Source organism: Nanorana parkeri, unplaced genomic scaffold, assembly GCF_000935625.1.
Source record: "Nanorana parkeri isolate BGI_ZX_2015 unplaced genomic scaffold, ASM93562v1 scaffold3, whole genome shotgun sequence".
In the NCBI taxonomy this organism is placed as follows: domain Eukaryota; kingdom Metazoa; phylum Chordata; class Amphibia; order Anura; family Dicroglossidae; genus Nanorana; species Nanorana parkeri.
This window is the reverse complement of record NW_017306271.1, coordinates 154949-168746: the sequence shown is the minus strand read 5'-3', so window position 1 is coordinate 168746 and position 13798 is coordinate 154949. Positions and strand designations below refer to the sequence as shown.

Sequence of the window (13798 nt, the reverse complement as noted above, 5' to 3'; positions counted from 1 at the left end):
TTTAATTTTCAAATTCAGCAACTCAAAATAAAAAATGATTGGTTGTCATGCTAAAAAAAAAAAAAGTTTCCTTTATTCCCGGTTTCATAAATCCCTCATTTCATATTATATGCAAGAAGCAGGAACATCTTCTATGACTGCATTAAGCTCTTCTCTTCTACACAATGTTAGTGTTCGAGGTAGGTCTATACATCTCATAGTGTGGACATCACCACTGCATTGTGTTCCATTAAAAAGGAGATGCCGTATATCCAAAAAGAGGTATCCTGTGGTCTTTGCGAAGGTGGCTCCCAAAACCGAGGCAATTTTACGAAGATCAGGGGTGTTCTATATGTTAGTGGTCATCTCTATCACCAGTATCTCCGCGGAGGTGAAATCTTTCTTCTGCTCTGGCAGCATTTGGGTTTGAAGGAACCAGATGGTCAACTGTCTTATCTGATGCTAGGAATGTAAAAGATTAACTGTTAGAATTTAAAAGGCAACTTCATATGCTCCCCATTAACACTTTCCAAATAATCAGATTCCCTCGCAACACCGATCATCCCACCAATGATGTCTGTAACTAACAGGTGCTGGCGGAAGGAGATTTCTCCATTTACACTGTTTAGCCCCCCCGGACTGAACAAGAAAAACTAAAGTGGATGGCAAGCTTTTTATTTCAGAGCGATTTATGCAAAACGGCATACAGCTGTTTCAGTGCAGTGAATGGAAACAATGGCTTGTGGATACCTTCTCTAAACTGCAAAGAGAAATGCTTTCCTGTGACTGGGCCCATCTTAACCTTTGACTTTCATCACATTTGCACTGCAACTATGAATCCTGGTGCTCAGAGTATAAGAGGAAGGACTGGCAGATGTTTGAGTAAAGCTGGCCATCCACTGTATTATGCAGTCCGGGTGGACTATCTCCCCTCATTTAAAAAAAAAAAGGGCTGTGGCACTTAAATACAAGTTTTCTCTTTTAAAAAGTCCCTTCAGTTGCCTGCCAGTGAAGTCCACTGCAACTTCCTGTGATGGGGCGGCAACAATACTGCACTGCTCCTGCAGTCTGAGAAGAGTTGCCACTCTTGTGCAGGTTGCAACTTCTTGCACTACAGTGGGATGAGAAGATGTTGCAGGTGGTGTGGCTATCAGCATTGCCACTACTGATTTAGAAGCCTGTGGCTTGTCACTCAGCACCTGGCCACACCTAGCACTGCTCACTGATTTCTGGATTGACAACACTGCCTGTGTTGCTAAAACCCCCCCAATGTGAGCTGCAGTGTCTGGGAGGGGGAGCGTGTGTCCTCCCAAAGGAGGATTTGTCTCGGGGAGAGTAAAGAAGGTTTTTTTGTTTACTTTATAAAGCATGTCCATCACAAAGTAACTGGGTTTGGAGTTGAAAGTTGGCCATACACTGTTCTAAGCAGCGTGGATGGACAAATCCCCTGCATTGTTTCCACTGTATTCTTACAATGACCACCAGCAACTGTCAGAATGCCCGAACGGTACTTGCAGCAAGATTTTCCAACCAGCTCCTTCAAACTTCTGATCGAGGGATGCTGGACAGATGGGTGCTGACAGGGGCACCCTCTGAGCAAATTTCAGGCAGTTCTTGATAACATTTTCATAATATATGGCCGGCTATACCTGTAACTCCCAAGAACGCCAATCAAATCAAACATTTGTGTTCTCAATAACATTTCCTAGGAAGGCATTGGTGCTTACCATTTTTATAAGAAATCCCATTTTTGTCTAGAATGCTCTTGAGGCGCTTTAGTTCTTCAGACAGTTCATTGTTTGCCTAAAACAAAATTATAAATCATAAAAACAAATAGCTGTAAATGAAAAATATTAAATGGTCATGTTAGTGCAGAGTAATACAGTCATTCCTATGTATGCAGGTGAAAGGTGACCACTCAACGCCAACATTGGCATGTAATGTGCCATTTGACATCCCCTAAAGGAAAGCATTTTATGCTGCATTTCAGTCCCCTGAGAGATATCATCGCATTGAGATGTACAGTACATTTTCTGCTACAGCCAGAACGATTGTGGCATTTGGATGGTTATGCTTTAGGAGTAGCATGAAACCCAAACAGTTTTGCTTCTAATAATGCATCCTAAATGTATAATGGTCACCAGCTACAGAAAAGCATGACCTGGTTTTTGCTGTATTTTGCAGCAAGTGCATATAGCAATGCTAGCAAAACCTTTTCAAGAATAGTTTTTTGTTTTTTTTAATCTAAGCAACCAATGCCATACAGGGCAGTCATTTTAACATGAAAAGAGTACTACTATGGGACCGTGTGTTTGTGCTAGTCATAAATGTAAAATGCACTTTAATTTGCCCATGCAGGGAAATAAAAGATTCAATTAGTTCTCCCCTCCCCAGCAGTACCAAGACCAGGGAAAGACAACAAATGTGCAAACTCAATCTGACTGATCAGAGTTTACCCAGGGCTATGGACTCCTTCCCTGGCCCCATGTGACAGTGCTAAGCCAAATCACAAGGTTAGGGGAATTGTGCAAATCAGTGCTCGTCTTCGGAGCTGTAGTTGAGATTTGCAAAGCTGACTTTCCCAGGTAACGAGGCACCCAGGATACCCATTCCTGGTATACCTGCCTACTGGCAATATATCTTCTGTGCAAGCACAGGTACAATTTAAATATCAATGTGGGTGTGGAATGGAAACCTTTCTCCATCACAATATGACCCTCTACACATACATACATTTTTTTTTTTACAGGAAATAAGCAATGTACTACTTAAAGCAGACCTTCACCTGATAAGGTTTCACTGCCATCCTTTTCCTCCTCCCAGCCTCTTACACAATGGCTTTTATTTTTTTCTTTGGGGAGTGTGTACTTTTTTGGTGGTACTTGCTTTTACCTCTGCGTTTCTCACCGAGGCAAGGATAACGGTCCCTCAAGTCTGCCCCCTTCCCACCCGCAGCCTCATGGGATAATGTCACACATCCCAGGAGGCTACAGGACCAGGCTCACTGCAGTGCGGATCTCACACATGTGCAGTAGGGAGGCGGCTGTGGGTCAGCAGGAATTCACAGCTGGCTCCCAAATCCAAGATGGTGGCGGCACCCAATAGCAGAAGCCTTGGGAAGAATTGGCTGCATGGAAGACAGCACTGGACTTTCTTTATGAGTTGGCAAGTATGGGTTTCCTAAAAGTCAACAGCTACAGTACTTGTTACTGCAGACTTCTACATTTTCCCCTAATCTGGCAAAGTTCCTCATTAACTAACTAGAATATTATTAACAGATTTCTGTGCGGATAAAAATAATGATACTGGCACTGTAAAATCTAAGGTGTTTGCCATTATGCTGACCCCTTGGCTTCAGTATTTTCTGAATCACTGACCTGAAAAAAAAAGCATGTAGCTAGTGAAGTAACAACTGATCTCTGTGCCTGGTCCGAGCAGTGATTCAGACAGTACTGACAACAATACATTACCACGACAGCCAGGCAACCAGCGTTTTAGTGATCTCATAAAAAAACATACCACACTGCATTGCTCCAGGGTCTCAAACCTCTTGGACCCCTTCTGGTTTTCTTTTTCCTCACTTTTGCTTTCTGTGGACTTTAAGTAATTAGCTTCTTGAAATATTTCTCGGAGTAGTTTCCTGTAACCCTGAGCATAATTAATAAGCAAAAAAACATGAATAGATTTAACATGTATCCGAGACAACAGAACTTAAATCTGATCAGACAAAAACATAACATTTAACCTGCACTGAGGGGGGAATTTAAGAATAAGATGTGTTATAGTAGAAAGAACTATATCCAAAAAAGTTGAATTGTGTATAGAGTGTGGAAAGGTTTATAACCTCTGCCAGGCTTTTATGGTCATGGTGGGGAATATCCAACATGACATCATCACCTGGTCATGATAATGTCCTAATTGTACCTGTTCAGTGATCAGCTCATCAGATAAAGACTGTTCGATCTCATCCCACCTCCTGCGCAGCCTTTCATTCAGCGTGGGATACACTATGACCAGAAGAGCGACCATCAGTGATTTACACCATACAGAGTACATATCAATGAGAAGGAGAGTTCCAAGTTACCTAATAGCGAGTGTGGATGACAAACGAGAGGAGTCTTAAACGTCATGGAGTAGACACAAGTACTTGGCTCAGACACTGCCTCCAACTTGTTGCTTGATCCACAAACTAACAGAACCTGTACAAAAAAAAATGGAAAGGGTATCTAGGATCACAAAGTAAAAATAAATAGGTCTTTCTATAATAATAATGAATTACCATACGTTCTATCCCACTCCTAATGACTATAATGATCTAGAAGTTTGTAAACTTATTGAAGATTGCCATAGGATGTAATTCCTCAATGCACTGACACAATTTCACTCAGCCCTATGCATATGCACTTCCGTGTGTCACAACTCTAACTTAGCCTGCTGTCTGAACAATGTAACATTAGCATTGCTTGCTTGAAGCAATGCATGATGGGATATGTAGTCTTGAGAAATTGAGATTGCATCACATCAAGCAGCAGGGAAGGAGATGCATGGCACACTGGGAATCCAGGAAGTTGGTGAAAGTGATGGGCAGACGGAAGGCAGCACTCACTACATAAAAGGGATTTTTTCAAGTAAGCGTTCATTGTATTATCAAAACTGTGACGGACTCCCTGGCACCCCGACTGAGCACCTCTGTCAGTGATATGGCTTCCCAAATGGAACGTATTCCAAACCCTGTTACCATTACCTCAAGAATCAGGCAGCACTCATTTTGAGGTAAGCAGAATGACACAAGCCTTTATTAACACCAAGCATTTGAGTTTTATAGAAAGAAGCCCACCCCCTCCGGTCTAGAACGAACCGGTATCCACCACTTTGTAGGAGGCTGCTTTGTCCCAATACACACTTCGAGTTGGGAGTCTAACAATGGGCTGATTAGTTTAACAGATAGGTGTGGATGGGGGATGGGAGGATAAACAAAGAGACATACACACAGTGCCTTCCCCAGCGTTGGCAATACACAGCCTGGATTTGTCACAAAAACCAACTCTAGTATGTATTCCTATTACAGCCAGATACAATCAAAGCTCCGTCTCTGGGCCCCATTTGAAAGAACTGTCTGTGCTGCTCCAGACAAACCAATCACATTCTCCTATTCATGCAGTTAGGTTAGGAAGTGAAAGTGGGCTGTGAGGTTGCGGTGAAAGCACAGGTGGAACACAAATTTAGAGGCGTGTTGTCCTGCCAGCAAAAATGTTCCGTGCTATAAGGGTCACCATACACGTTACAATCTGATGTATATTGAAACTATGTGATGAGGACCAATCGAATCCATCTAGTGAGTTTGTATCCAATCAGGGAAGCCATTACACTACATAGTTGTTGGCAGATCTAAAGATGATTGCACAATCAGGTTGTAATCCCATGTGCCTCTAGTTAACTCTGTACTAAACATAGCACAGGGTATCATGGTCTTGTTTCCAATGAGTTGTGCTATGCTAAGTGTTAGAGATAAACCGATACCATTTTTTCGGTACAGAGTACGATTACCGGGTTTTATTGGGGGTACTCGCCAATACCGAGTACCGGTGCATTGTGCCCCGATTATCAGGAAGTCCAGCGGCGGATCATGACCCATTGCCCGGCTTCCCAATTTCCTGTGAAGCCGGTGTTCTAGTGAAAGAGGCTGCCTAGCTTCCTGACCAATCAGTAAACCAGGCTACCTACCAACAAGCTGGCTTCCTAGCCAATCGGGAAGCAGAGTGGCACATCATCATCCGCCTTCCAGCTTCCTGATTGGCTAGGAAGCTGGCTTCATATGTTCCTAGGGAGCGTGGCTTCCTAACCAATCAGGAAGCCAGGAGTCGGGACATTACTTCCTAGCCAATCAGGGAGGCAGGTCATAACCCACAGTTTCCCGATTGGAAAGGAAGAAAGCTCCATGCTCCCTCGGCATTGCCAGTCAGAGGGAGATCTCCCTCTGTCCAGAAGTTCCAGTATCGGAAGGCATCGGCGCATTTGGGCGAGTACAAGTACTCGCCATCAATACATCCCTACTAAGTTTAAGATAAAGGCAAATACATGCTGTAGGCTCACAGGAGCAGGGCTGTATTTAAGCAAGCCATGCATGGCTAGATTTCTTGTTCAGCCAGCAGCTAAAAAAAAGTAAATGATCCATTACCCCATGCACGCTGTTTAGTAGACCCTCCACTACAGGCTATTGTATTCAGACAACCACGGCACCTGAATACAACCTTGTGGGACGTAGACCCATGGCTCAAATTGTGCCAGATCCAGCAGGAATTAGTTGAAATTTGAATGGTCTATGTCCAGCATTAGACATTACACTGCCCCAGTCAATTATGAGGCCTGGTGATGCCCCTTTCACCATGCTGTCCTAGTCACTGGCCCAACAGTACCATTATGATAAAGGCAAACTGCTGGCATCAATTAGCACAAAGCAGCTCCTCTGGATTCAGGTGGAAAAATACATAAGTTACCGGGGCTGATAGTTGCTTTTTTTAAGCCTTTTGCAGGGCAGGTTAACAAAGGGCATTATGGCCCTCTGGTAATCTGCCCACACAGTAAATATTAAACCTTCAAGCACACTATGCAGTCTAGTATGCATGCCCTCTACTTAGACCCCACTGAATCCCTGCAAACCTTTGTCTGACGATTTTTGGCTCCACAAGCGTCACCTTCCCTCATCCACATGCCAGTAAATGTATTGTTCTCAATTTCCCACTCTTGCCATATCCTAAAACAGAACACATGAGAAGCTGCAGGTTTTATGAAATGACCGACATAGTTGGCCTTATTCAGTAAAACATTCTTAACTCTTAAGTGCTACTTCCTAAAAGCAAAGCCAATCAGAGTTCACGGTACTGAAGACAGACTTGTAAATGATGAATTCTGATTGGTTGCTACGGGTTACCACACTTATGGATCAGTAACTAAGAATTAAAAATGCTTTTTGAAAAAGGCAGGAGTATTAAAAACTTTCTATTTATTCAACACTCACCCTAAAATACCGCTGTATGCATTCCAGCGATACGTCTGCTCGTGCTGGGTTATGTTGTGAAATGGGCAGAACTCATATTTGTATCTGTCATCATACAGGAAAATAAGTTAAAGGGAAATATATGTACGTTATTATTATTACAGGTATTTATATAGCGCAGACAATTTACACAGCGCTTTACATAGTTGCACATTCACATCAGTCCCTACCCTCAAGGAGCTTACAATTGTACACACACATACAGGGCCAATTTAGACAGGAGCCAATAAACCTTCCAGCATGTCTTTGGATTTATATGTATCTATACAGAACATGGGTCTATTTTATACACAATTTGCATATCTAATTCATCTGCATGTAAATTCATTCTGTGCTAGTTAACCACCTGTTGTGAGAATAGGTCAAAAACAAATGTTCTTAGTGTAATTTCTCTTCTGGTTTAATGTTCTTTAATTGGTCAGTCATACAGAAAACAGTGACCGTGGTAAATATTGCCTATGGCCACTAAGTGGAGCTGAGGATCATAATAAATAAATATATGTACTTCTGCAAGTATGCGCGTTTCCCAAAAGGAAACTAGAATTTTCTGCAACCATGGCTAAGAGTACAGCCTTGGCACAATTCTGTCCCAAGAAGTAACTCGTTGGCATGTGCGGGACTCTCGTCACCTGGGCCTGGCCTATGGAGAGGCCAAAGACTCCGAAAGACCAGGAGGACGTGGACATGCAAAGCGGCAGAGGGAAGTGTTGATATCTCAGGGCTGGAGGGGATCACTTGCTGGGCAAGTCTGCCATAATGTGCTAATCTTCTGTACATACTGCACATTATGGCAGAAAGCTCCTGGGGGCCCAAAATGTTGCATTCGGTCTGGTGGATTAGTTCTGCCGCCAATATAAGAAACACTTTATTACCATATTACTTGTTAGGACAGCCTGGAGGAAGAATAGAAAACGCAGGATTCTGACAAGAGTTTTGATTACCTTTACTGCGATATTTATTTGTAGTAAGATAAAGAAGGCTTGTTGCACTCCTTACCGGAAATCCCCGTACTTCGGGAAGGGTGCTTGGAATGACTGCGGATGGCGCCGCCAGTTGTAAATTGTATTAGAGAAACGTCACCAGCACACCAAATTCCTTAAAGGATCATTAATTGTGGATTTATTGAAGACTCGTGTGTATTTGGCATAAGTCTTCAAATAAATCCACGATTGATGATCCTTTAAGGATTTTTTTTTGTAAATAATATATTAAAAGGAGAACTATGGGGTTAGGGCTTTTCCCCATAGTTCTCCTTAGGGTAACGGGAGGACACTAACTAGCGTCCTCCCATCACCCTAAGCTCAGTATACCGCGAGCTGCAGCTCGCGATATACTGAGACGCCGCAGCTGAAGCGGATCCCGACAATTATGTCCGGATCCGCCCAGCTGCTTGAGTGACAGCTGGCTCTGCCTATCTAGGAGGCAGAGCCAGCTGTACCCGCCCCCTCCCCTGTCCGTTCCGCCAGTCAACGCTGGAGGATCGGAGCGGGGAGGGGGGAATCCAGCCCCTCCGCTGTCACGGCAGAGAGCCGTGACAGGATGGAGAGGTGAGCGAACGCCGGTATGTGTTCGTTCACTTCCCAATCTACTGAGCCGACCTGTGACAGTCTCATTGTCGCAGGTCGGCTAGAACTATGAGGTGAGTGAAAAGCACTCACCTCATAGTTCTCCTTTAACAACCTTCTAGCATCAGAAAGTGAGAATTCTTTGCAAGTATAAATAATGAATGCATAAGTTATATTTAGAAATAATGAACTAGTCATAACTCAACTACTGGCAATATATTTAAAAGACAACACAGCCCTGTCATTAGAATTTCCAGAAAAGTCCTATGATATTCTAGCTGTTGTACTTTCACATATGGTATGTCTGTAAAGAAATCTGTACTTATAATGGCCTGTTCTGGCAGTCACAGGCTCTGTGTCAACTTACGTGGATTCCACAAGACTAAAACACTTCCCGGCCAATCTGAAAAGGTGTGATGGACCTGTAGAGACAAAAAACAGCAATTCAACATCCAAGAGCCCTTTAACAAGAAGTCAGCTACCCAACCTATGTGTGTGTTTCTATCTCAGTGTGTGCATCTCAAACAATACAAAAATTCCTCAGCACCTGATCCAGCTTGTCAGCACAGAGCTGAGCAGCTGCCAAGTTTTCCATTGTTGGATTTGGTGCAGACACACACGGGGGGGCTACATTGAGCAAGTCTGGGCCTCTGGTATGTTGTCGTACCTTTAAAATGACTGTCATGGGGGACGTATGAAGGTTGGCATTGCTGGTCTCTTTCTGAAAATGCTAGTTGCCCAGTTGCGTCTGACTTAAAGTGACAATAACCTCAGGAGTTCCCTTCAAGTACCTTAACTACTAACAAAAATGTATCTTATTTGTGTGTCATTCGGCTGTAGATCCTCAAATCATCTCTGAATTGGTGCCGACACTGTCCATCCTTCTGGAGGGAGGCTACTTTTGTTCACCATGGTCCCTGTGTGTGTTGTAAAGTAGCCATCGCTCCAAGCTCATTCCTTTAGTCAGTTTTTACCATATATGGGTTCTGTTGTCTTCACATGACTGTACCAGCCGTGCAAGCTTAATAAATCTGTTCATATAAAAAAATAACAAAACAAAAAAAAGAAGACATTACCTGAAGGCGGTGAAGGAGTTGTCCTTGGTTGTAGCTTGTTTGTATGTGATAAGAACGGATTATTTAACCTGAGAAAAATATTAGAAGTCAACATCACTCATACAGATCCATGTACTGAGCAGTTACTGATTAACTGATTCCACTCACAGAAGAGCAGTGAATGCAAGAATAGGACCTGACATCAACATCAGGGGTAACCCAACTTTGTACCTCCAGCTGTTGTGGAACTTCAAGTCCCATAAGGCACTGCACGACTCCGACAGCCACAGACATGACTCCCAGATGCAGAAGCATGATGGGATTTGTAGCTTCTGTCACTAAAACCCGCATGTACAACACCTAACTGATCTTACAAATGTTTCCTTTTACACAGTGAAGGCGATAAAAGGGATGACTAAAACTCAACATTACATACCCAAAGCTGTTGGGCTCTTCCACAATCTTCATCTTGGCTGCAGCTGCATTATGAACTACAAAACAAGAGATCCGTCACTCACCATGATCACAGGTACTTATTAGAAGCAAGACAGAAACAAGTCTTCTGCAGTCATGTGCTGTAAAGAAGAACTTTTCTGGCCACAGTTTACATCTGAACTGACTTCAGTGTATTTTAAGAAAAACAATAATTCTTTCTGATCACAGTGTGATTGTATAATTCACAGACATGGTAAAGCTGAATTAGAGCCATGCATACATATGGATTTTCTTTCATCCTGAATATGCATTAAGAAAACATCCAGGTTATGAAGCTATCCAGGATGGGTGGGAAGATCAGCGTCACCTCTACAGGAATATCTGCACACTGCTATCACCAATACACTGGAGGAGGTCAGCACTGAGGGGACAAACACAATACACAACACACTGACCTAAGAGCAGCAAGAGACCCAGCCAGCCCTCCATACTGCAGTCACATGCCTCCTCCTCCACCACCACACTGCTCCGTCACATGACTTCTGTCTCCTTCACCACCCGGAAGCACAGCACATCCAACAAGCCAAACACAGGACTTCAATTTTCCGTGTCACGTCACTGAGCGTACAGCGGGAGTCGAGAGGGAGGGCGGATAAATGTCATAACTATAAGCATAACTATACTGAAAAAAAATGTCTGTGCGTGGATACATGCTAAAATATACGTAACAGCTACAATACCGTCGATTTTTTAGGTTGTATCCAGCTGCTGATAACCACAAAAAGATAAAAAGCATTTAAGAGGAATAGGTAGGGCGGGGAGGAAAACCTAACGTTGTTTTGGAAGAGGACGCATGTTCGGCGCTGAGGGGTAAGAGAGACTGTATGGAGAAATGTAATAATACTCTGATACCGGTATGGAGCTCGGAGCATAGTGTGGTGACACCGGTATAGAGGTGGGAGCATAATGTGGTGACACCGGTATAGAGGTGGGAGCATAATGTGGTGACACCGGTATAGAGGTGGGAGCATAATGTGGTGACACCGGTATAGAGGTGGGAGCATAATGTGGTGACACAAGTATGAAGGTGGGCTCTGATGCAAAGGGGGAACTCGGGACTCATATGTAAGGGGGGCTCTGATGTAAAGCAGGGAACTCCACATCTTTCTTTATGTTTTCGTGTGGGGTCCCCCCTTGAAATCCATACCACACCCCTATCTAGAATACAGGTCTAGTATAGACTTTGGGGGAACCACACAACATTTTTTACATTTTAGACTGGAATGCCGGGAGATTTTGCATACTTTTAAAGGGGGCTGTGACTGAAAAAAGTTTGTGAAATGCTGGTTGTCTTGGTGATGGAGTATAGACCTGAGGAGATGTCTGCTCTAAAATAAATAGAGAAAAAGATTATTATTATTCCTCTCAGAGATACAATAAACACCATCACCAAACCTTTGATAAACAAGACCGCATTGTTTGTTACACACACAATCCCACCATCCCAGGAATCAGGACAACTCTACAATATGGGAACATTGTGACTTGGAATTAGCAATTCCGCTCTGTTGGAGAAATGTTTTATCATTCAGATTGTACGTTTACACTGCCACCAAGTTGTCCAAAGTCACGGCACCCTTTAGAGGTACACAAAGTCTCGAGGAACCCCAGTCTAAAATGTTACACATTAATGTAAGAAACGTGTGTGGGCCCTTCCAAAAATCATAGCAGGCCCTAATCCCAGAAAGGGGTCTGGTATGGATTTTAAGGGGGGACCCTAAGCAAAAATACTCCCGTTTAAATCAAGGAAAGGCATGGCACTGTATGAACATTTCGAGGCTCTCCTGAGGAAGCCTGAAGGCACCCTGGTTGGGAAGGGCTGGTTTAGAGCATTGTCACCAGAATAGAGACATATGCCATTAGGGATGCACTGATACTTACCCCCCATACCAGAACTTCCGGTCAGAGGGAGATTTCCTCTGACTGGCAGTGCTGAGAGGGAACATGGAGCTGCTTTCCCAGTCATCAGGAAGCCAGGTGGCAAGTAATGACTCACCACCGGGTTTCTGATTGGCCGGAAAGCCAGCTTGCCGGCCAATCAGCATCAAGGCAACCAAACAGCATGGAGCCGGCTTCCCGTACAATCAAGAAGCCGGGCGGCGGGTAATTATACGCCACCCGGCTTTCTGAATGCCTGGGAAGCCGGCTCCATTTTACTGGAAGTACCGGTAAGTACTGAAAGATATATATCGGCACTCGATACCGGAAAAACGGTATTGGTGCATCCCTATATGTCATAATCCTCCACTCACAGGTGCAGCTGATGGGTTAGAGATTTACACGGTGTCATTACACGGCGCCCGGCTTCCTGATTGGCCAGAAAGTCGGCTCCATGCTTTCTCGTCACATAGTGATAAGAAGCAAGGGGACAGCTTCCCTGCTAATCGTGAAGCCGGGTGGCGAGTCTTTACACGCCGCCCGTCTTCCTGTCTAATCAGAAAGCCAGGTGGCGAGTCATTACACGCTTCCTGAATGGGACTTCCGGTATTCGGTATCGGCAAATACCGGAAAAAAATATCGGTACTCGATACTGAAATAGCGGTATCGGTGCATCCCTAGTTGTCACCTTTGGGGGCCCATTATCAAAGAATGTTACCACATCATACATTTTTTACACCTTTCGTGAACACATACATTCGAGGGATTTGCAACATGTTCACATGCTACAGAAGTGTGATTGGGGACTGAGAGTGTTGGCTTTTTCTTCAAGCAAGTATATACACGGTAGCACCATATAGCCATGCCCTCTGGATCTGTGACTGTCTTCTTCGATCTAGAACCCTGGCAGGTTTTCCAACCCGTCTCTACTCCTTTCAAAACTAAAAATGAATGGAGTTCCCTTTGGTGACAGTATAAGAACTCTAATGTAGGGATTCCACCAGCCAGGAGAAGGCTGATTGTTATGATCACCTCCAGCTGGATTTGAGTCTGTACAACAAACTGCATTTCTAGAGTGACTTTGTATATTTCAGTATCACTCACAATGGGAAAGAAGAAACCTCAGAAAGACGGCAGACCGAAACAGAAAGAATCCCGCTATAAGAGGCCTTCTAAAAGTCTCGAGAGCTTCGCCAGTGAAGTCCATGAAGCTTTAGATGGTAATGTCTGTGTTCCTCCACGTCATTTATATACATCATATTTGTGTCATTTGCAGAACAATTGCTTTAAGTAATGGAGAATGCCATTAAAGTGACACTGAACTCACGAGTTAAATCTTACAAAAAGGCATTCAATTACCTGAACTAGGGATGCACCAATAGTAGTATCGGTGCCGATGCCTCTGATTGACTTGAAAGCCGGCTTCCCGGCCAGTCAGGAAGCCGGGCTCCATGCTTCCTCCTCACATGGAGACGGCTTCCCTGCTAATCTTTACACGCCGCCTGGCTTCCCGGCTAATCATTCAGTATCGGCGAGTACCAAAAAAAAAAATATCTGTACTCGATAACGAAAAAACGGTATCGGTGCATCCCTAACCTTAAAGGAGAACTATGGGGTTAAGGCTTTCCCCCATAGTTCTCCTTAGGGTAACGGGAGGACACAAACTAGCGTCCTCCCGTCACTCTAGGCTCAGTATACCGCGAGCTGTAGCTCGCGGTATACTGAGACGCCGCAGTATACCGCGAGCTGCTGCTCGCGGTATACTAAGA

The 13798-nt window shown here is 44.0% G+C and overlaps 2 protein-coding genes across 2 annotated transcripts in view; one reads left to right on the top strand and one right to left on the bottom strand.

Annotated features, from left to right (window-relative positions):
• Window positions 1-253: 253 nt before the first annotated feature.
• On the bottom strand, window positions 254-10610 carry GNPTG (N-acetylglucosamine-1-phosphate transferase gamma subunit). The gene is made up of 12 exons (XM_018568716.1): window positions 10547-10610; window positions 10093-10147; window positions 9678-9745; window positions 8969-9023; window positions 6998-7081; window positions 6640-6733; window positions 4064-4178; window positions 3904-3986; window positions 3499-3627; window positions 1707-1782; window positions 331-441; window positions 254-298 (listed from the first exon to the last, which is right to left on the bottom strand). The coding sequence occupies exons 1-11, from the start codon at window positions 10578-10580 to the stop codon at window positions 335-337; spliced, it is 900 nt and encodes a 299-aa protein (XP_018424218.1). The 5' UTR covers window positions 10581-10610; the 3' UTR covers window positions 254-298; window positions 331-334.
• A 2517-nt stretch (window positions 10611-13127) lies between these two features.
• Window positions 13128-13798, top strand: part of TSR3 (TSR3, acp transferase ribosome maturation factor) — a 9701-nt gene continuing 9030 nt past the window's right edge. The window contains exon 1 of the mRNA XM_018569260.1: window positions 13128-13249. Within this exon, the coding sequence (XP_018424762.1) occupies window positions 13135-13249 (115 nt within the window). The 5' untranslated portion in view covers window positions 13128-13134. The remainder of the gene's footprint in view (window positions 13250-13798) is intronic.